The following is a 24,086-nucleotide window of genomic DNA, read 5'->3' as shown; positions in this document are numbered from 1 at the left end:
AATTTTCGCAATTTTGACATATTTCGTATAAATTTAAACTTTAAGCACTTATAAAAAAAAATTGTGACTAACGATTTTGGATTTTTTTTTATCACTGTGAGAACAACTTATAAGAAACCTTGTATTAAATTTTCAAAGTTTTCTATCCAACCAAAAATTTTTTATCGTTATTTTAAAAAAAAATACTTAGAAAAATTGAAAATTTCATTTGTCTATAAATAGCTCAAAAAAAGTCGAAACACTTTGAAAATTTAACCCTGTATAGACAACGCTAATATAAACATCTGTTGCAAATTTCAAGTGCTTACAATAATTATTTTTTGAGTTACAGTAAAATTAAGTTTTCGTTTTTGTCAAAAATTGGTTTTGCGTAAAAATTCGCGTTTTTCCGTTATTTTTTTAAGGTTTTTCCTGCCGCTTTTGAAAAGTATTGGGAAATTTTCACTTTTGACCCCCCAAAGTACCAACTAGATTCACTTTCCTTTCAGAAAAGGTACAACTTTTGAAAATCGAAGCATTTTTACTGCTCCAAAAGTTGTCGGCAGACACAAAAAAAAAAAAAAAAAACACACATCATTGTAAAATCAATACATTCATCACTTCGTTCAGAATCTAAAATTGAAATTATAATATCGTAATATAAATCTATTAATTTTAAAAGTTCACTTTACTAAATTTAAATTTTTTCTGCATTTATATAATATGTAATATAATATATATATATATAAATATTATTTTATTAGCTAATTAGTAATTTTTTTACATAACCTTTAATTATTATACTTAGCTGATTTATTTATTTTCTATAAATAGTATTCTTTTTCATATGACTTTTCTCTTTGGGTACCCGAAGTTTTTCTAAACTTCTTAGTTCTTATCAATATTATAGGTTTGCATATTTTTAAAATTTCATTAACATTTGTTTGGGTGAGGGGAATCAAAGAAACCATTACACTTTGAATGACAAGATTCGTGAGCGTTCTTTGGGAGGTTGAACTTTTTGCTGCTCATAACTTCGGAGGAAATATTAATTTTATTTATTCCTTAAATAGCTATACCTAATATTATAATATTTAATAATAAATATGACCAGATCACACCGATATAATGTAGGTACCGAATGTTAGAAATTTCTGGTTTCTACTAATTTTATCGGTTATGAATGAAAAGTGGACATCTATATTCTTCGGTCACCTACTCACCTAATCACCATGGTGTTAACATGATTACATCAATACATCATTATCATCATACTATGTTGTCTTATATAGATATATAGTGCCCCGCCTGTAATCCATAGTTACTTATCGATTGGGAAGTCCATAGTATTTTTATTAAAACTATCAGTGGCGCCGAACTATATTTTCAAAGGGGGGGCAAGTAAAAAGTTATACGGACCACCACCTCCGTTTGCGCTTGCTTCAGTGCTACATATGTATACATTAATAGCTTATTAGGAACATAATTCATAAGTAGTTTGCTGGGGTACTCACGGACCCCCACGACCCCACCCACCGAAAAAAAGAGGAGGCGGTCGCCCTTCTTGGGTTATAGGTTCGGCGCCACTGAAAACTATCTACTAACAGCGAAACCACTAAAAAGTTTTCATGATATAATATTATGTTATTGTTACGTTTTTAATTTATTATCATTATTTTGTTAAAAAAAATGTGAAAAAGTGTGCAAGTGAAAGTGAAAAATGTTCGTTTACCTGATTTGGTCCGCAATTTGTGTGCGCCCCTATCTTGATCCCCGGAAGACTTCCGACAATGACGCTCCTAGACCTTATAGATTAAAGACACAACCTACTATAATAGTTTGTTTGTATATTTATGCCGAAGTGCCTTCAATGGTTGATTCTTCCCTCAAGCAACCATTGAAGGCACTTTATGATTAAATAAAACATCATTTATGTTTATTATACTATTTTTTATTTATAATTGTATGATTTCTAAATTAAAAAAAAAATTTGATGTTTTTGTATTATACTGACATGGTTTTAATATAGATCACACATCATTTAATTATATCTTCAATTTGGTCAGTGTTGTTCTTTATAAGTTATAACCCTCGTCAATATGTAAATACTCGTGTAATATTACATATTTATTCATTTTTAGGCAAATATTAAATACAATAGATACGTTAGATTAATTGAAATAAAATTAGTTTATGATAAAAATGTTCTAGACAAGAATGAGTACAATTTAAAAAAAAATATAATTTTTACAAATATGAAATAAATATCTTATCGCCAAACACATTTAACAAGGAGACATAAATATATTTATAATAGAGCTCATTGTCCAGAATTATGAAACCTAATCTAAATTTAATAGATGGTTTGCCCTTGTAGTTTGTATGTTGTATCTTAAGGCTAAAATAAATATTAGGTTTCTAATGCTATTGACAATTTTTTTAGACAAACGTACTCTAAAAATACTCTTATATAAATTATATTTCACATGACGATTAAATACCTACCCACTAACATTTGTTTATTTTGAACAAAACATAAATAAGATTAAAATAATGAATATTTTATATTTAATAATCTAATAAGGTAATATACCTATTATTAATTAATAATTATACAATACATATATAATATAATACAATTTAAACATAATAATAACCGAGGAATGTTTTTGCATCATCTACAGAGTACCTATATCCTATGGGACGTGTAAATGTTACTCCCATAGTGATCTAGTTACCTTAAAATAGATCCAAAAGACAATAGAAAATTAAAATTACAGGAGTAATAATAACTTAATAATATTGAGTAGAAGTTGCCGCTAGTCGATAGTTCATGGGAACTCCGCAGGTAACATTTACGTCTTTAGTGCGTCAAATATTCGCTAAAGAGGTTGATGTTACCAATCGGCGTACACCATAAATATGATTTTATACTAAAGTCCCTAGTATTTTGGAATTTCTTCGAGTTCGTCAGTCAAATTCACACAGACCCTAAGAAATCCCAAAGACTATCAACTGATTAGTAATATTATTAGGGCATTAAGAAACATTGCTTGACGATACCGCACAGCACGCCACCACTCGACGACATCCCCGGCGCACACTATCCCGTCATCAAAGCTTTAAGTGTTCCTATAGACGTGTACGACCTAAAACTTTGATGAACAAGAAAACGTACGTCAGTAATAAAAAAAATAATGTAATGAACGACACAAAACACTGTGCGAAGTCCTGGAGTCCAATCAGTATAGTATTGCCACGCGGTCGCCGGCAATACACCATATACACAATGCTAATTTAACTCGTTAGCCGTTAAAACTTTTGGACATAACTACATCGGTACATTTTTATCGATAACTTCACTTCACTTCACTTGCGAATCGTTGATTAGTGCACGTGGACGTCTGAGATACCTAATACCTACCGTCGGACGACGGTAAATGCATTGAGAGCGCGGAAATAAGCCGAACGCGGAATGAATGAACGATTCCTTAATACTATAGGAGTTCTCTCGGCCGTCTCATTAGTTGTCTGGTCGTGGTGCGCCCCCACCTCATCGTACCAATAGAGCTCCTTCGGCTGCAGAGCGTCAGACTGCCAGAGCTGCACGCTCGCAAGTCATGCGCACCAAGTTGGTCGTCCTGTTTCCTGAAAATTTAAAAATAATAATAATAATAGTTAATAATTATTTGGTATTCCACATTATAATTTCTATTCTTATCTATTATTATACGAGCAGTCGTTGAACATGATATTATTATCTCGAACTTAGATTTGTAGGCATAAAATATTATGTACAATTTGTAGGCTGCTAAGTATGCACAAAATAAAAACGTTGTGAATCATTTTACTGCACATTCGGCATATTTCATAATTTCTAATATACCTAGACACATTATTATTATGTTAGTATGGCAAAATATTAATACTTGTTAACGAGTTCCGGGGAGAATATAAGGATTACATTTTTCGATACTCCTACGAACAAATATTTATACAGCTAATCTTTAAAAATATTATTAAGTCATTTTTTTCTAACATTTTAAAAGTACTGTTTTGTTGTTACAAGATCCATAAACGGTCATTAATTGTTGAGCTTATTTCAATAATAAAATAATTGTATACAAAATAATAATAAATTTAAAAAAATATATTATATTAATAAAATATTATAGCATATAGGTACTACGACCAATGATCATGGCGTATTTATTAATTATATTAATATTTTAATGCATAAAGGAAACTTAATTTGATCACAAATAAATAATAATCTTAATATATTATTATGTCTAGACTAAATAGCAACCATTCGATAAAAGATCAATAAAAAATAAACTAATATTAGTTGGAAAAAAAAATATAATAAAAATCATTATTTACTATTTAGTAGTAAGTTACAATTTATTTAAAAATCATGCAAAAGAATAGACGATTATCAATATTGTATTATACTATTATTATATTATTTAATATCACATGAAAAATGTAAATAATATCTATAAATTATTAATTATTATCCATGCAATAATCAATATTTACCGCTTATATCGTAATTATTCATAGGTAAGGCTAAATTCAAGGAAATAATATTATGTAGTAAATCAAATAGTTTCGGCAGTACACTAGTATTATCCAAAAAAAAATGTAACATTTTTTTTTTCTATTTTTCTGGAATTCCTCGGAACTTGTGATTTTACTAATTAATTTGCAGCTCACCGAAAATACTAAAGAACCATTTGTGATTTTTATAAATTAATTCGAAAGTTAAGATAGTTTTGTACATTAATTCTGTATTATATTTTATATAGAAAAAAATAACTAGAAATATGAACAAAAATCACATCAACAGGTTAGGAAATAAACACATAACTTAATAACTAAATAATAAGTTATAATATATTATTTATATAAATATAATATTATGTAGAATAATGAATCAAAATTTCAAAATTGTTAGTTTTAGTCTCCTTGTAGTAATTATTCTTTTGAAAAGAAGTTTCAAGTATCAAGTATCATTTTTACTCGAAGAAATATAATATAGAATATTATTACATAATTATTTCCCCGATTGATAATTATAGTATGTACATAATATATTTAAGTAGGGTATTCCGAAAAATAATAAAAATCATGTTTACGATAAAAAATATTATCAAATATTATTTTTATTTCCAACCAGTCTTTTTCTATGTGGAAAGTCTGGAAACTAATTAGTTGTGACTTTTTTCGAATATGTATATAAATATAACATTTTATTATTATTTAATATTATATACTAGATACTAGATACTTTATAGGGAAGTGATGAGTTACTAATAATTATTCCTCGTTTAAATATATTAAATACGTAATATTATTATGAAACCATAGAAAATACCTCATGTGATGATAACTCATTTCGTTTGTTGTCTACTTATGTAATTTCGTAGGTAACAACGACGTCTTTAGATTTAAAATCGGATGACTAAAGACGAAACGTGTTACCAATAGAAATTATTCATAAATTGTGGATAAAAACGTTAATTAAAACGTATTTTATGTTTTACTCATAGATACATTAGACACCTAATAGTTAACTTGTAGTATAAACAATCAAATTAACTATATACGTTTAAAAATCTTAACCAAACTGTTTTTAAAATTAATTAATGTTTTTCTTGAAACTATGGGGTAACAGAGTTCGTCTGGGAAGTTTTAAATTTATCACTCACAAAACAAACCTGTTACCTGATAGTATTCAAGCAATCACAGATTGTAGCAGAATTCATTTTAGTAGTTAACATCTTTAGTGCATTTCATTTTTATCACCGCTAATTATGCTTATAGATTACAACAATTCATAATATCTGCTACACGTGCTGTAAATAGAATTATTGAAACCTGGCATCCAATACTATAATTAGGAATTAATTGTTGTTTTTTTTTCCGATTTATCTTTAAAATTATATTTATACAATAATAAATTAAAAATTAAAATAATTATTATTGGGCCAATGACCATAACACCATTAGGTAGTAGGTATATAATATATAAGTTTATATAATATTATTATAACTTATAAGTTTTAACCATCATAATATTATTATTATCTACTAATAGCGCACTTAGCAGTTACAGAAATAAAAACTTAATAAAACTAATTGTGGCGATCACTACAACCTGCAGATTAATAGTATATAATTCTAGTCACAAATTCAATTAGCACATGTTACTGAAAAATATACTATTAAACGGCCGTGTCCATTTACGAAAACTAAATAATATTGTTTGCAGATTAAGATAGTATATAATTATTCTATTTAGTCACAAATTCGATTATCAAATGTTACTGAAAAATACACTATTAAACGGCCGTGTTCTTTTACGAAAACTAAATAATATTGTTCTGACCCAAGGTCAGTTTAAATAAATACCTTGGGAAGGAACAATACAGTTCAGTCGCCGAGAGAGATATCCGTTTGAAGGAGATTTGCTAGTGATGCTGGCTGGAGACCAGAACAACGATGAATGATTGTGGCGAACTGGCGATTGCTGGCGATGCACTACTGACCACATACACTGGCACACTGTCCTTTGGGCCTAAAATGTTTCTGGACCTTAAAATATTTCTTAATAATATGTATATATAATATGTATTGTATGTGACGGTCGAAGTCGAATACGGAAGAACCCACACCTACCTGCTATAGAAGAGAGAAGAAATAAACATTACCATTGGTTTACAACTCCGGTCTCTGCTTGCCTGTTCTTTGTGAATTGAGTGTGCATGTGTCTCTTGCTCTCTGCAGTGGAGTTTCTAATTTTTTCTACCTTTTATATTTTTTCATCCCGTATTTATCAGTGACTAGTGAGTACTGAGTAACACATGGGATTTCTTTGATCTCTTCGTATACTGTAAACGGCGGTATTCCATGACGTTAAATAATATACTATCACCATATCACTTTATTTTATACGTTGTTAAATTCTGACTGCAGAAATGTGTGCAGAAACTATTCGGACGACATTTTCGTATTTTTTTAAGATATAAACAGTTTTCGTGTCTTAAACGTTTACGCATTAAGTGCCAATAACCAAATAACAAACATGACGAACGATTTGAGTTTAACTAGTTTAAGTAATCAAATAAAATAGTATGCACTTGTTCCGTTCACTCTTACAGTCTTACATGCATTTCTATTTAGGTACAATAGTATTTTGAATTATCATGGTTAAGTGCGTACTCGTAATCAGTAGACATTTTCGAAATAACGTACCTACTTATAGCTTATAACTTATTTATTTTCATACCTAGGTAATTCGTTTGTTACCAGAATCTAGTCCCCGTAAATACGTAAAAAATTAACAATATAATAATAACTTATGTAGGAATGTAGTGTTTTTTCAAAGCGTACCTACTTAAAACTTGTTGCTTTCTATATACTTTCCACGAAAACTTTTTGCTAACAATAATTTAATTATTGCATATTATATCTATTATATTAGTTAGGCCGTAGTTGTTAATCCCATATTGTGGTTTACAATTATTTATTAATGTATTGTCTTATAGTTTTATAGTTTAAAACCAAACCGATTATTATGCTATTTTAGTGTCTTACAAAAATATTTATAATAATTTATTAACTTCCCGTTTTTAACAAGTACAAGTAAAAAAAGTCAACAATTTATAATTAACAAATAACAATACATCATTTTGAAAAAAAACTGGAGTTGTGCGTGGTGCGTACTGCCTTGTGCGTGCCCTATGAATTACCTCCTTTGATAGTTTTTACAATAGTCATTACTTATATAAAATTAAGAATTTTAAACCAAGAGTAACTGCGAGTACCTGTATTCTGCCTATGAGTCCAACAAAAAAAAGTCCACGAATACAAATCCGGTAAAAATTTACACTGAGCATATCGCAAATTGAATAGAATAGAAGATAAAACCAATTTCCTAATATTATTTTTCTATCAACCTATAATAATATTGGATTGTAGACACATTAAGTTCTAAATTGTTGTCCAAATGATAAACAACAATAGATTACGGAGATAAGATTAATCCATTTAGTGAAAGTTTATCAGACGATTTAGTTTCCTTAGCACTATAGTGTACTAATAAGTAATAATAGTAGGGTAATTTAAACTGTTTATTATTTTTGCACATGTTTCACTATGTTTGTAAATTGTATTAAATAATAATACATTGTAAAATAAATGTATTTTTAAATATTGTAGAAAAAAAATTGAAAGTGGGACACATGCGACGAGATATTCTTTATTGCTTATTTGGTATCGGTGTCTTTTTTTTATCCATGGCTCTTTTGTTGTTGGCTTTTTTATTCTGTTACCATTTTGAATAATAAGTATAAGGAATAGTAATTAGATATAATATATTAATATTGTAAAAGAAAATAAATTAGATTGTTTAAATAAATATTATTTATATAATACTATCTGATCCCGTGCACTTCGTTACCGTTAAATGTACAAACTGTATATGACTCAAAATTTGTTCAATGCGTTATTTAATATTCGGTGTGTGATGTTCTAGATTTATCTTAACTTTTCTGTTGCCCAGGATGAAAATTCTGATTCACAGCAGTACATTATCAGGTAGGCAATCTACCTGCGGTAGATCGCGGACCCCGTGTGCTGTTTGTACGTAAGTTTATGATTTAACTCTAAAATAGCAAAGTTATACCAAGTTTGTCGTTTTTACTTAATTCCACCTACGATGGATTTATATAATCAATTAATACAAAAACCTAACCTAACCGTACTAAAATCCGATGAGTAAAAAAAACCAAATTTAACCCTTTTTAAATTAGCCTATCTTCTTCCCAGTGGTCTAATCTACCCACAAACATTCATATTATATATATTGACAAAAATAATAATACAAATCAACAAACATGCCCGATTAACCAATAGCAACCAATATATAATACACTAGTATGAAAAATAGATGTTGGCCGATTCTCATACCTACTGAATATGCATAAAAAATTTCATAAAAATTGGTCAAGCCGTTTCGAAGGAGTATCGAGACTAACATTGTGACACGAGAATTGTATATATAATATTAGATTATTGATTAATAGTTATAAATGAAAATTTAAAAGAGTATTTTGTATTACTTTTTGTCCAACTTTAGGATGAAAAAATGAAATTACGTACTATTAAACACAACAATGTTTTTTTTTTCAGATTTCGAAAATAATTATTTATAAAATTTAGATGATATACCTTATAATAAGAATAAATGATAGTTAATGTCGAAGTATCAGAATCTCTGTTTATTTTCTAATATATAATATAAACTATCGAAATACCTCATTATGTTTTAGGTTAAATTGTATTAATTTTGTATTAAATGAAAAAAAAAAATGGTAATATGATTCAGGACTCAAGTTATACTTGGATTAATAAATGACATTCCCCCACCCCGACTGTCTTCGATCGAGTAGGAGATTTCTCCCCCCACGGATATATTTTTGACAATATTATATTATTTATTATTTGATATGAAATTATTTTTTTTAAATAAAAAATAAAATACATAAAAAAAAAATGTTCATAAATATTATAGATAATAAATTTACGAGTAAATTTATATATTTGATCAACTAAAATTTCTTGAAACAATAAAAATTTAAAAAAAATAAGTATAAAATAAAATAAAATTAATAATTAATAAAAATTGCTGAAAATGTCGACATAAAAATGATACATTTTGTAAAAAAAACATTTGATTTCTAATTCTTTTGTTATTTCTAAACACATATTTTTTAGTCTTTGTTCACATTTATTTTTTTTAGTTAAAACCATCAATTTGGATATTTAACAATATTTAATAATTGCTTGTGAATTTGATTCAAGTAGTTCAGTTGTTCAAAAATACACATCTATAATTTATTAAAAAAATAATTTCATATTAAATAGTAAACTTTAAAAAAAAATGGGGGAAAACGTCCGCAGCAAAATATATCGGGGGGCGGATGTCCGCGATTCACTTGGATTGTAGATATATTAGTTTTTTATGAATTACTTATATTAAACAAAACACATATTATTTATGTACCTGCGTTAATAGTTGCTATAATATTATTCCTTTGATACATCAATATTCATAATAATAAATATGATATTTAATATTACTATTATCATTGATTAAATATACATTATATTATAGTATATTTAATCAATGCTATTATTAATTATTATACAAAACATTGTTGTAATTATTATATAATTCAGGCAAAGTAGCAATTTGTAATGGTTGAATACTGATAACTTTTATCGAGAAATACTAATTGCATATACTTACATAGAATTATACATTATTGGTTTTCGGTTTGCTGGAAATCTAAATTAGACGGATGACTTCATTTCCTAGAAATCCGTTTGCAAGTTTCATTTTAATCTCTAAATTACATTATAACACCTTAATGTTTTAAGTTATAACATCATGGTGGTGTATTTTATTTGGTTTGTTTTGTTATTCTGTTAGGAACACGTTCACCTTTCACCAAGACCTACAACTTACAAGTGGCTGAAAATAATAAAATACCATAATATTTTGGTCGTTCAGAGAATTGTTGCACATTATAAACCATAAATTGTTTTCAGGACAGTTTCTGCGTCTCAAAACTGTGTCCTGCAGTGCGTATATTTATTTTATCTCGTCAGTTAGGTACATTTCAAAAAAGGCAGGAAGTGTTTGGCGGTGGCCGGTGAATGTCCCACAACCTCCTAAATTATACCGTTGGACATAGCACATAGGCCGGAACACCTAAGGTCCTTCCAAATTCTGTTGAAAATTGGGTCAGCTTCATTGTATTGTAATATATTTATTGTATAGGTACATCTGAAAACACTTACCAATAGTATTCGAGAAACATTCCGACATCGGATATTTGTATCTGCAGTATATACTGTATATAAATTCTTTACACAGTTTGTCAATAAAACTGCATAATATAGAATTGATAATAATATAATACTATTAAATAGATATTATAGCATTTGGGTTTTTGCTTATTGGAAATAAACAATAAAATATAAATTGCATAAATTCCCTAGCCTCCTGGCCTCTAAGTCTTCCCACCGAAGTCGTACAATTACCACCTATAAATACAATTATTCAAGGTCTTTGTTGGTGGTCGGCTCTAGAGGTTTTTTCGGCACCAAAATACAAATCGTACAAATATATACTTGTTATAAATCACACGAATTCCTAGAACTGGCATCGGTATCCGTAGAATGTAGATAAATAGTTTTTAATTTAAGGTGTGTAATATAATAATATAGTCGGCCAACTGTTATTTTGTCCAAGTATTATAATTCATAACATTACCTGTATTTTCAGATAACTTATTTTATTAATTGGAAATTATTTTTGGTGAATTGCGACAGTGATACTATGTATACAATCCCAATAACTAATAAATTATAGCCCATAAGTATTTGGAATATTCTATATTATGACAATAATAATTGTTATGTCCTAATTTATTGATATTTGTTATTTAAATAGTTTCGTTTTATTATGAGGTGTAGAAAATAGTTTCTATTTATGTATAATTTACTTTAAATTTGAATTTAGATTATTATAGCCTAAAAGGTCATTAGAGTTATATTTTAATTTTAATATCTAACATTTATTTTGAATATTTTCCAGATTAAATAAGAATCAAATCAATCATTAATATTATAGTGTTTTCAGTTTTGAGTTATTGTATTTACTATTTACTCACCGCCATATTGTGTTATGATAGTCGTATTAATAAATAATAATAATGATATTATTATGACGTAATAACAATAATTTACTTATAACTTATTCCAAATTAAATTAGGTGGGTATTTCAGAGATACCTATATATAATAATTAATAGTACCATTTTAAAATTTAGATAAATACAAACCATTCACTATTTAATCAAATAAAAGAAAATTCATTATTTTGGCTTTAAAAGTATATGGTGTATCTAATGTTACCAATTACAATATTATGTAGTACGCTTTCGCACGTCTAATTTGGTGTATAGGATTGAATTATTTGTGTAAAAAATATATAATATTGTAAATATTTGTAAGAAAAAAATGTTTTTAAAATGTATTTCCAATTGCATTTTATATGGTATACACACAGTATTTGAAATTCTATTATTTTTAGATTGGATTCAAAGGATTTAACATTAGTCCAGACAAATTGAACGCCAGTTGTGAATTCGAATTCAATAATAAAAAGTATACGTTAAGACATGGATCGGTTGTCATTGCTGCCATCACTTCGTGTACGAATACGAGCAATCCCAGTGTCATGCTCGGAGCGGGTAAATAAACAACGAATTTCGCATTAAAAAAACAAAATTTGATTTTTGATTTGTTGTTATCTATAGGTCTTTTGGCTAAAAATGCCGTCGAAGCCGGTCTGTCTGTCGCGCCATACATCAAAACTAGTCTTTCGCCTGGCTCGGGGGTGGTCACTTATTATCTACGAGAGAGCGGAGTTACGCCAGCTTTGACAGCACTTGGTTTTGACACCGTTGGATTCGGTTGCATGACGTGTATTGGAAATTCCGGACCTTTGCCCGAGGCCATCGTGAACGCAATAGAGGCGGTAAGTCGGATGCAAGTCGAATTAATTATTGTTTATTATTTAGCAACTATTGTTGATTATGATACTCTTGTGGGTCTTCGGTAAAAAAATATCCATTATAAAAATCAATCAATTTCTGAATGATTTTTAATAATTTTAAATTTTAATAGGTAATAAAATATAAAGGCTTAATATGTGTAAGATTTACTAGATTATGCATATGTATTAAATTGTTTATATCTAATTAAACTTAAATGCAATTTAATGTGCCCGCCACGATTATAAACTATGTGTTTAATATGGCACTGCGAAAAAATTACCAGCAATTTTAAATCGTGCGGTTACTGGTTGTTTTTATTTGCATATCCATTAAAATTGTTTCATTATTTTGTGATTTCTTTTTATATTAAAATATCATGGAATTATTATTTATTACACATCATAATATTATTATATTATGACACTGTTCCTTGACACTGCATACACAACTTGATTAATTTTTATATTGAGAATTTATTTTCGCGATTTACTCGTCAGTGCCACGGTAACTGGTCATACGTACGCGTCGTAACTGGGCCATCGGTTATCGGTCGAAATGCCTGATTTAAAAAAGTCCAAAATTTGAATTATAAAATGTACATAATATATTACTTATTGTTCCGTATAAAAATTATTTTTCCTTGTCATCATTCAGAACGAACTAGTCTGTTGTGGAGTTTTGTCGGGCAACCGGAATTTCGAAGGCCGCATCCACCCGAACACTCGTGCCAACTATTTGGCCTCACCGCTGTTGGTCATTGCGTACGCGATCGCCGGACGAATGGACATTGACTTTGAAACTGAACCCATAGGTGAGCGATAAGTTTTTGTAAGTAATAACGAAAGTACGTAACGTCGTTATACTTTATGCGACTATAGTACTATAATACCTGACGGATGTGAATTTGCTGTTTTAAAATTACCCATCCTCCTCAATCCTTATTATTACTCTCAGCAACAAGAGGACCAGGCCCCTGACAGAGGAACTGTGATAAATATTACTTTCATAATAATATAAACATAATATAAACACCAGATTATCAGCTAACTGCTTAAATATATCCTTTCAACTTTTTAGGCTGTTTGCTCTGTCGGATCAGAAAATGTGGAATATAGGCAACTTATTATAAAATTATAATGTCTATAAATGTGTAATAGAAGCTAAAATCACTTTTAATGAAATAGCATTTAAAATGCCTTAAAATTTACCCTTAAACCAAATAATTGACTACCTCGTGGAAACTAGTAAAAAAATAGTAAAAGAGAAACATTATTTCAATTATTTCTATCAGTGGTCTGATTTAAATTTTGTCAATAGATTTGTATTAATTGACCTCTTTACTAGGTAATATAATATGAACAATATTTAAAAATTACAACTTAATGTATATTATTTATAATTATAATTTTTTTTTTTTTTTTTATTTGAAAGCTTCTTAAATTAAAAATTGATTAAAAGCTAATAATCGGAAGTAGATATCCTACCTTATACCACTTGTAAGTTGTTTGTCTAAAAGGCGAGTAAAACACAAAAATTGTGTATATGCCTACTAATACCTACTAATACCTATATTAATTGTTGATTTACTTTGAGTCATAAGTTATAACAACTGTTCAATATAATTAATTTTATATATGAAAGATTTTAATTGTTTTAATGTTGTGTATTCTTTTTTAGGTAATGATAAAAATGGTAAACCAGTATTTTTGAAGAATATTTGGCCTTCTAGAGCACAAATCCAAACTGTTGAAAAACAAACTGTAATTCCTGCAATGTTCCAAGATGTCTATGCCCGCATTGAAAATGGTTCTAATGCCTGGCAATGTTTACAAGCCCCAGATGGCCAATTATATCCATGGGATGTGTCGTCTACTTACATAAAAAACCCTCCGTTTTTCAGTGGCATGACAAAGGTATAAAGTTTAAACCATATTATAATAAACGATAGCACGATAGTTTCCATACAAATATTTCTTGTTTAGACATTACCTGGTGTTCAATCAGTGAAAGGGGCACACGTACTACTGTTTCTTGGTGATTCTGTAACAACTGATCACATAAGCCCTGCTGGTAGTATTGCAAGAAATAGTTCCGCGGCTCGTTATTTAGCTTCAAGAAAGTGAGTTTAGACAAATTATTAATTTCAATAATTGGATGTGTATAAAACTAAAATCATAATCATTTTTTTTTTTTTAGCATCACACCAAAAGACTTCAACTCTTATGGCTCAAGACGTGGAAACGATGATATTATGGCTAGGGGAACATTCGCTAACATAAGATTAGTAAATAAGTTGGTCAAGAACACTGGACCAAAAACATTGCACATTCCTAGTGGACAGGAGGTTATACATATTTTGAATCAATATTTTTTGTCAAACTAATTATTATTTTTGTTATTTTAGTTGGACGTCTTTGATGCAGCTCAAGTTTATGCTAAAGAGGGAAGACCGCTCATCGCTATTGTTGGCAAAGATTATGGATCAGGTTCATCGAGAGATTGGGCAGCAAAAGGACCATTTTTACTGGTAATATATTTATATAATTTTCATTGTATTTATAATATACATTGCATACATATTATGATGAAAACAATTTTAGATATAAAATATATTGTTTTTATTGTCTAGGGAATTAAAGCTGTGATTGCTGAGTCTTATGAACGCATTCACCGTTCCAACTTAGTTGGTATGGGAATAATTCCATTGCAATTCCGTTTCGGAGAAAATGCTGAAACATTAAAACTTACTGGTCATGAAATATATGATATTGATATTCCACAAAACTGCAAACCATTGCAGGAAATCCAAGTGAAAGTAAATAATAAATTAAAACAATTTTTACATTTCTTTTTTTTCCTAATTATTTATTTTATTTTTCAGACCAATACAGGTGTCACATTCAATGCCATTTTGCGTTTTGATACTGAAGTGGATATACTGTACCATAAACACGGAGGCATTTTGAATTATATGATAAGAAAAATGTTAGATTAAATTATTGATTTATGAATACAGAGTTATCCATGACTATAATTCATTTGTAATAATCATTATTATAATGATCTGGTATAAGTAATGCATTTACTGTTGTACAACCATATTTTTTTTTTTTGCCAAACATTGAAAAATATTTTTTGCCACAAAAATAGGGTTAATGTAAATTATTACTCTTTTAGAATAAATATTAAATAAAATGATAATTGGCTATAAATTCTACACATTGAAGCATTCTTTTATTTTTATTAGGAAATAAAATTATTGATTTTAAGATTAAAAGAAATCAACAATTAACAAATTTACGTGTCAAAATTACAAAATTTCACCCTTCAGCCTCCATGTGGTTAAAAAGACATATTATAGCCAATAATGTGTAAGGATAATTGTTGATCAAAGTTTCTCCTAAATAATTATAATATATAATTATTACCACGTAACAGTTGAGAGTTTACGAGCAGTTTTTTGATATTTGTCCTTGCCTAGTGTTGTTAAATTATGGCAATGATCGTGGAAATATTTTTATATTACCTTAGATATTAAACTAAAATACTCTGTTAGTATATATTTTCTAGAATGAATTAATTTTGGTAATATTACAAATACAATTATGAAATTAATGGAAGTGGCATACTGGTTTCCTTCCATCTGTCCACCCATGAATAATATTTGTATTATTTTTGTACTATAAATTAAATAGATAGACCAATGTTTGCTTACCTCGGAAGTCTGATATGAGAAAATTCTTTCCAGTTTAATGTTTAATCAAATTATTCTCTTTGTCAAGAATACTCTGCTCACATCACTAAAGTTTGTGCCACAGATTCGGACAGAATTATATTAGGGCCAAATAAAAAACAATTACAAAAATCAATAATTATGGTTACAAAATTTCTTGTTTCAATAAAATATATATGATATCTCTGTGGTAAATATAATATAATCAAAATATTTTTAATATAAAATTCAGTTACGATTTCTGTAATTCCATCTCTTTTTGACTAATTAATGTGCAGATCAAATTTTCGTATTTATTTACGTGAATTTCATATACCATATATTTTACTATTATATACCGCATCATTTGGTCAAACTTCAAAATACACTTTTTTTTTTTTCATATAATATGTATGTAGAAGTTAATACAATGTTGTATTACTCCAAGTGAGTTGAGGGTTATTAACAAACATTAATGAACACAACAATGTCAAGTATTAAAGAATTCTGTATTACTGTAACAACTTAACGGCTTAACCTACTCGGTAAAATCACGATCACGGTCCACTCACTACTGACTGGACTGTATTATTGTGACTACAACAATAGTAACAACTTAATACAATACAATAGATTATAAGACTAATAGTAAATATAAATATAATAGTAAATCTGATGATAATAGATAATACAAATAATCCCACATGTAAAACTTTAATAACGGTTTCTTTTGTCAAAGTATTTATTCTCAGTTGAGCAAAATTCACAATAAAAATATATATTATTTTACACATTCTCAATTTTTATTTTCATTTTACATGATCAAAATTAAAATAGAAAATATTTAAATTAAAAAGAATAATTAAAGTATTTGATATTAAATACACATACTTCGAGAAAGTATTTAAAATACTTTGTTTAAGTTATTTTTTCAAAAGTATTTAAAATAAGTAATTGATTACTTAAACAGAATTTAAATACTTTTACTCAAGTACTTTACAACACTGAATGAACACAATTTGTATTTGGATCAATATCCGTAAAATGTTTAAAATAAAATAATTAATATTAAATAGAATAAATAAATTCTTTATTAGTAATTTAATAGATAGATATATTCTGAAGTATTTTATAATTCAAAATCACAAATAATAAATTGTATAATAAAAAGTAATTTTTGACGACAAAAAACAAGAACATTAAAAAAAAACTTAAATAAAAAATATATTTGATTTTTAATTTTTATATTTTTAGTAAAAAATAAACCATTTTACCATTCCATTTCATCTAACATATTTTCAACTTCTTCCACTAAGTTACTTTTTGATGGCAGTAAATTTGGGTCTGGATTTTCTCCAAATTGAGCTTTTAATATTTTGAGTGATTTATTATAATTCAGCAAACTATCTTGTTCATCAAATAACTTTTCACACCTTATAACATATTATTAAATCAATAAATTAGATAATGGTATTGATTTAATTTTTATTGAAACATGATTTATAGTGAATATGTTTAGATGTTAATAATACTTAATGCTTACTTCAATTTTAATGTGTCTAATTCTTTAGTTAACATTGCGACTTTAATCAAAGAATCTTTTAATTGAATCCGTACATTAATTTTATTTTCATAATCAAGTAGTTTCAATGGCTCTATAATTTCATTCAATAGAATCTTAACAGCATCTATAAAATAAAAAAACGTACTCATAAAATTTATACAGTTTCATAAATCTTTTATTTAATCCAAATGATATAGTATAAATTAATTTCTTACATCATGTCTTAGGACATAGGAAACATACTTCTTTGAGAAATGTCCTGAGAAATCTCATAATTTTCGATATAAGTATATATATTTTGGATTTGTTATTTAAATAAGGAAGCTTGATATATTATTTAAATTTGAATGAATAATATACCTATTATACATTAAGCTTTTGCCAGTTGTTATATAAATTATCAATTAAGTATATTTATTAGTTATTACTTAACAGCATCAAAAAATATATAGGTATCAAAATTTTTCTAATATTTATTATATTTTATTTGTCACTCATCTTGGTTAGATTTGCTTATATTATAATCTATTACTACATATTTGGAGGAAAATTGTAGAGACCAGCTTATCAACTGTTCAGAACATTAACTTAAAGTGAAAATTGATATGAATGTTGAGTATTAGGTTTTAAGATTGTCGATTTTTGATGACTATCTTAATCTGTGGTTTTGGTGTTGTACCACTGTGTAGACTTAATCTATTCTAGTATTTTGTGGTTTACAGCTGTTCTATTATCTACGACAACTATGATCAATATACAAGAAATAATTATAAAAAATATAATATGTTATTAATTATTACATCTTGGCATTATTGATTTATTTATTTATAATAATTATTAAATACTGTTAGGCAACTCCAGGCTTATTTATTTAAAATTAGTGTCCTGTGACGACTCAAACTTCTATTTTTCAAATGAGAACCCTCCTTTTTGAATGTAAATTGTTTACCATATAATTTTTTTGAAATGTTGATATATCAGAAGTAAAATTTAAAAAAAATAGTTTTTGAGTTATTCAACTTTGTGTACTAATGATAACAAGTAAATGATTATGGGTTTATGGTGATATAAAAATAGTTGAAGTATAATAAATACAATAGATCCAATATCATATCTGTTTTATACTTTTGTAAAACCACTTTTAAGGACTATTATCCATAGAATAAACATTTTAATAACTGAGAAACTAGTCAGAATTTTGAATTGGGTGCATCAACATTTTCAAAAAATATATAAACTAAATAGTTTTCAGTAAAAATGAGGGTTCTCATTTGAAAAATAGAAGTTTGTATCGCCACAGGACACTCCTTAAGTTGCACAAAAATTTTTCCTGAATTTTAAAATATATTTAGATTAAAAAATCAGATTTTGAATAACTGCATTATTAAAGTAAAAAGGGAGTTGAGCATGCTTGGTAATCACCCAGTATAATGTGAAAAACAAAAATTCAAAAGCTATTAAGTGGCAATGCTGAAAAAAGATAAGAAACAAAAGAACATAATATTCCATAGCAATTAATAAGAAATTTTTAATTATTTTGTCGTCAGAAAAATTATATATTAATTAGTCAGTAAGTCAGTTCTTAAACCAATAATAGTTTTTGATTAAGTAAATTATACCTTAATAGACAATGCCTTATATATTTATTTATAGTCGGAAATCAAAAAATAAAATGTATCTACCTATTCAACAATTTGGAATAATAATGGGTTTCGATTGACTCATTTTTTATCTACTTAACCAAAATCAAAAATTCTAGTCTGAGTTATTTTTCAGAGTTCAGAGGTAACCTAATTATTTTAATTTAATCTTATTTCTACAATAATTTCTACTTAATTTTTAGTTTCAGTCACAAATAAGTTCTAATAAGTTTAAAATGGAGATAGGTATTGAATTCTAAATTGAGTCAAAATAAATGGGTTAAAAATCTTTGAAAATCTACAATCACATACATTTTGGAATTATGTTAACTATTGTGTATAAAAAAAACGCCTCCAATCGAATTTTCAGACACGGGCAGTGGCGCCGAACTATATTTTAAAAGGGGGGGGGGGGCAAGTAAAAAGTTATACGGACTACCACCTCCGTTTATGCCTGCTTCAGTGCTGCATATGTATGCATTAATAGCTTATTAGCAACATAATTCATAAGTAGTTTGCTGGGGTACCCACGGACCCCCAGGACCCCACCCATCGAAAAAAAGAGGGGGCGGTTGCCCCTCTTGGGTTATAGGTTCGGCGCCACTGGACACGGGCCTGATAAAGTCAAGTTAATAGTCAACTTAATGGATTGGTAGATATTCCACTTTTGAAGGCCATCACTAATTCAATCAATTAAAATGTTAACTTACTTAGGTCAGTTTCATCCAATTGCTTAAAATTCTTTAAAACAACTTTGGATGCCGTACTAGAGAACAATGTCATAATTTCTTCATCAGAATCATTAAATACAAGAGCTTTATCTAAAATTAAAACAAATTTACATAAGTTAATAATACATAATTTAAATATATGCAAATCAATATATTATGCTTACTGATCATTTCAAGTGCTTCAATTTTTTGATCAATTAATTTTTTTTCAGTTTTTAATCCATTTATCTTTTCTAATTCGTTACTTAAAGTTACTATTTGATCTTTGAGAATAACAAATTCATCCCTAAAAACCTTTTTTTGTTCATTGACATTTGAAGATATATTTTTTTCAATCTGCTGAAACACATATTTTGCTTCCAAGCTGCTGAGATACTTGTCATATGCAAATCTTAGCTTGGTAGTTTTATCCAATTGTAATCTATTACCAGTTGCGCTTAAATTTGGCATACTGCCATTTCTTTCTAAGGTAACGTTGGTGCCTATGACATAATATTGAATATTACAAATTATATTATGATAGTCAACATTTTTCTAGATTATTTATTTATTTATATCTAGGTAATTTCCCATGCCAGAAATACTATAAATAACCGAGTATCATTTTATATGAGATACTCAGCCTGGGTTCATAAAACTACTGAGTGCACATACTATATTATTTTTTCGTGGAAAAATCATTGAAATTGGTAGGACAGGCAACTTGTAAATCATACTACCATTATTATACAGTATACTGCATAGGTAGGTGTATAACAATTTTACTTTCTTGATTTTTGATCAAGTAAGTATGGTAATTGAAATGAAAAAAATCTGAATTTTTGAAATTTAAAGAATTTGTGTTAAATAGGAAAATAGTAAAAATGTAACTCATTATGAATGAGTAGGTGTGCAATTTAGCTAGCTATATAATAAGATATTAATGAGAGAGATCCGATATCACACTTAAGTGGTATAACGATTTGTATCTACAAAAACGTCGGCGTGAACAGTCCTATTTTTTTTAGAAAATCTGTTTAGTTTTTAAACAAGTCCTTTTAAATTAGGCATTTAAAATTTATATTTATTTTAACTGTGTTGTACTTACTTTTGAGTCGTCTAACAGCATCACTATCTTTTAGAGTACTAAGATTACTTATGGAACGATGATTCACATTTTTTGGTGTATTATTATTTGGAGTCATACTAGTGTTACTTGTATTGGACCTAATAGTAGGTTTTTTTTGCATTGTACCTGTATTTGATAACTTAATTTTCTTTTTATCCATCCTGATTCCTTAAATACAAAAAGCTTATGTAACACATTTTATAATAAACCTACATAATTACATTTTGTATCATGTATAATATACATGATATACAAGATGTAACAGAGACTTGACGAAAAAAAAGTGATGCTTTTTAAACGTATGACAAAAATTGCTGAAATTAAATTATAATTTAAGAAATGATATACTTATGTCAGCAAGTTTCCGAAAAAAGTTATTACTTTCCAAATTCATTTAGGTAATCAAAAAAATTTGATATTTAAAAAATAAACTAGGTACTTGACTTAGATAAATGTTTTTAGTATCATAATTATTGTTCTTATAATCAGATTCATAAATTGGCTATTTTGAATATATTCAAAACAATTCAAATCAAATTGCAAGTGACTATAAATTATATTATGTAAAAAAAAAAAATTAACATTATACCTAGATTAGAATAAAAGTTATTCCAAAAGTCAGTTCTATCTGTTACACCCTGTACACATGGTACCATACAAGAAAATGTATATTTTAGTTCATCAAATTGATGTTATATTATATAGATTAAGAAATAAATAAGTACTTACTGAAATTAGACGTTCTCCACAAGGAACAGCAGCACAGACACACAATTATAACAGCGAATAAGATCTATTACTTATTATTATTTGAGGTAGGCACATCAATATAACTGACAACATCAGAATTTCAATTATGTCTTATTCTAATGTACAGTTATAGCACAGAGCATTTATTATAAATTATAAAATTAATAATTGATGAATAATGGTGTTACCACTATTACCCGTTAAGTAGCTAATTGTTATTAACCAAAAAGGGGTTAATAAGTTATTTGTATATTTATTATTTGTTATTAATTATAATCGCGATTGCAAGCTTGCAAAATTGAAACTGCAAGGAAATATGAATCGATAACAATAATGAGCATTAAATTAGGCGGGAAATGATATTACTTATCTTTGATAATAACCTTATTCATATCAGAACCAGTGTTGCCACGCGTTCGTTGTAGCTCGAACATTTCAATATATTACATAAATATTCTAAAACCGTGATTTCAACTACGATGTAACCAGCTGCATCGCTCGGAACTGTTTTTTCCTGAAAGCAACAATTTATCAATAATTATTGATTATTTGTTTCAAATTAAGAAAATCTAAGGGGCTACACCATCACCTCGATACACTCAACACGATTATCGGGAATTATTTAGTCCGATCACGCAAATATACGTCTATACGAATATTAATTAATGAAATTTGTGTTTTAAATTATTTGTACGGATGTACTTAAATAGGTACTTTCTTTTTTTTCAAATACAACTATTAATATTATTACTAATAATATTGTAATTTTTAAAATTTCTTATTCCAAAAATAATATATATGAAAAATGTTAATTCGCTAAATTATCATATATAATGCTTTCAAAGTGAATACAATTAAATATTAACAAATAATAATTCATAATTGATATAGAGGTTAAAACAAGTATTTATATTACATAATATGTGCTATTGAAATGTTAACATTTCGAATACCTACCTTTTTATAAGCATTTATTTTATAATATATTATATTTATAGTAGGTATTTATATTTTATAGTATATTAAAGACCATTAATTTACCATACATTTTAATAATTTATCTGTGTGAAATAGTACATCTAATTTTATTATACTCGGCGTTGTACGATCGAGAACATTTTACCTTTTTAGTAACACAATTGTCAACGATTTTTCGAGCGACGTTGACGTTTATCTTAAATTTTAGTAATAAAGATAACAAATGCGATAACGCGGTTTACGTATCTGCAGATATTCGACTGTAAATAATATCGCCAATTCAGTTGTTTGGCGGACAAACAGAAAGCGTTATTTTAACGTCGCGTGATTTTGTAATTTGTTACAACGCCGCGTTATTCACGCGCGTGAAAGCACCACGCCGACGAGCCATTTACCACTTTAACGCGTTCTGTTTTACGAAGCTTTTAGAGCGTAACAACGTGATATAGTGTATAATATATATAGTGTGTAATAATGCAATGTAGTATAATATTAAGTATAATGGAAAACTTTAAAACTATAACGTCTAAACGTGGAAAGATCTTGCAGTATTAAATAATTATTAATATTCATTTGTAAGAGAACGCAAAGACGGATTATTGAAGTGGAAATGTTCCAATGACAGTAGTTGTAAATTGTAATGCCAGTTTACTAACGTAAACGGATAAAACTTTTCATGCATCAAATGGTAAACATATTAATCATGTAAGTTATAATAATCAAAAAATTGAAAGACAAATTTTAAGAGAAATTTCTAAGTGAAAAGCCGAAGAAAATACATCTAGAAGACCTTTAAAAATTATTAGAACTGAGTTACTAAATATTTACTTACCAAATATTACGAACAGTGATATTATTACATCAGTGCGAAGGGTGATTTATAATAAGAAGAGAAAACAATACCAAATTTACCCTACTTCTTTAAATGAAGCTATATCCCAAATAATTGATATAATGATAATTAATTTCTATTTTGTATTTTTAATTAA

General features: G+C 27.6%; 2 protein-coding genes and 3 non-coding genes across 5 annotated transcripts in view; 1 reads left to right on the top strand and 4 right to left on the bottom strand.

Moving 5' to 3' along the window:
- Window positions 1–15,831, top strand: part of LOC100167414 (cytoplasmic aconitate hydratase) — a 28,097-nt gene extending 12,266 nt beyond the window's left edge. The window contains exons 10-18 of the mRNA XM_001952156.4: window positions 12,149–12,308; window positions 12,375–12,595; window positions 13,269–13,425; window positions 14,292–14,527; window positions 14,597–14,733; window positions 14,811–14,958; window positions 15,019–15,141; window positions 15,244–15,429; window positions 15,496–15,831. Of these exons, the coding sequence (XP_001952191.1) occupies window positions 12,149–12,308; window positions 12,375–12,595; window positions 13,269–13,425; window positions 14,292–14,527; window positions 14,597–14,733; window positions 14,811–14,958; window positions 15,019–15,141; window positions 15,244–15,429; window positions 15,496–15,609 (1,482 nt within the window). The 3' untranslated portion in view covers window positions 15,610–15,831. The remainder of the gene's footprint in view (window positions 1–12,148; window positions 12,309–12,374; window positions 12,596–13,268; window positions 13,426–14,291; window positions 14,528–14,596; window positions 14,734–14,810; window positions 14,959–15,018; window positions 15,142–15,243; window positions 15,430–15,495) is intronic.
- On the bottom strand, window positions 2,823–2,883 carry Mir3029 (microRNA mir-3029). The gene has a single exon (NR_040193.1). It is a non-coding gene; the product is annotated as a microRNA mir-3029 (primary transcript).
- Window positions 3,084–3,149, bottom strand: Mir3041 (microRNA mir-3041). Its single transcript, NR_040213.1, has one exon. It is a non-coding gene; the product is annotated as a microRNA mir-3041 (primary transcript).
- Mir3030 (microRNA mir-3030) lies at window positions 5,649–5,711 on the bottom strand. Its single transcript, NR_040194.1, has one exon. It is a non-coding gene; the product is annotated as a microRNA mir-3030 (primary transcript).
- A 985-nt stretch (window positions 15,832–16,816) lies between the features above and the next one.
- Window positions 16,817–22,431, bottom strand: LOC100168128. The gene is made up of 6 exons (XM_001948628.5): window positions 22,099–22,431; window positions 21,349–21,537; window positions 20,426–20,743; window positions 20,241–20,351; window positions 17,870–18,014; window positions 16,817–17,759 (listed from the first exon to the last, which is right to left on the bottom strand). Exons 2-6 carry the CDS (start codon window positions 21,527–21,529, stop codon window positions 17,597–17,599), a joined length of 918 nt encoding a protein of 305 aa, XP_001948663.1. The 5' UTR covers window positions 21,530–21,537; window positions 22,099–22,431; the 3' UTR covers window positions 16,817–17,596.
- Window positions 22,432–24,086: the final 1,655 nt, after the last annotated feature.

This window comes from Acyrthosiphon pisum, chromosome A1 (assembly GCF_005508785.2).
Source record: "Acyrthosiphon pisum isolate AL4f chromosome A1, pea_aphid_22Mar2018_4r6ur, whole genome shotgun sequence".
NCBI classification, from domain to species: Eukaryota; Metazoa; Arthropoda; class Insecta; order Hemiptera; family Aphididae; genus Acyrthosiphon; species Acyrthosiphon pisum.
This window is presented reverse-complemented; position numbering and strand designations above follow the sequence as displayed.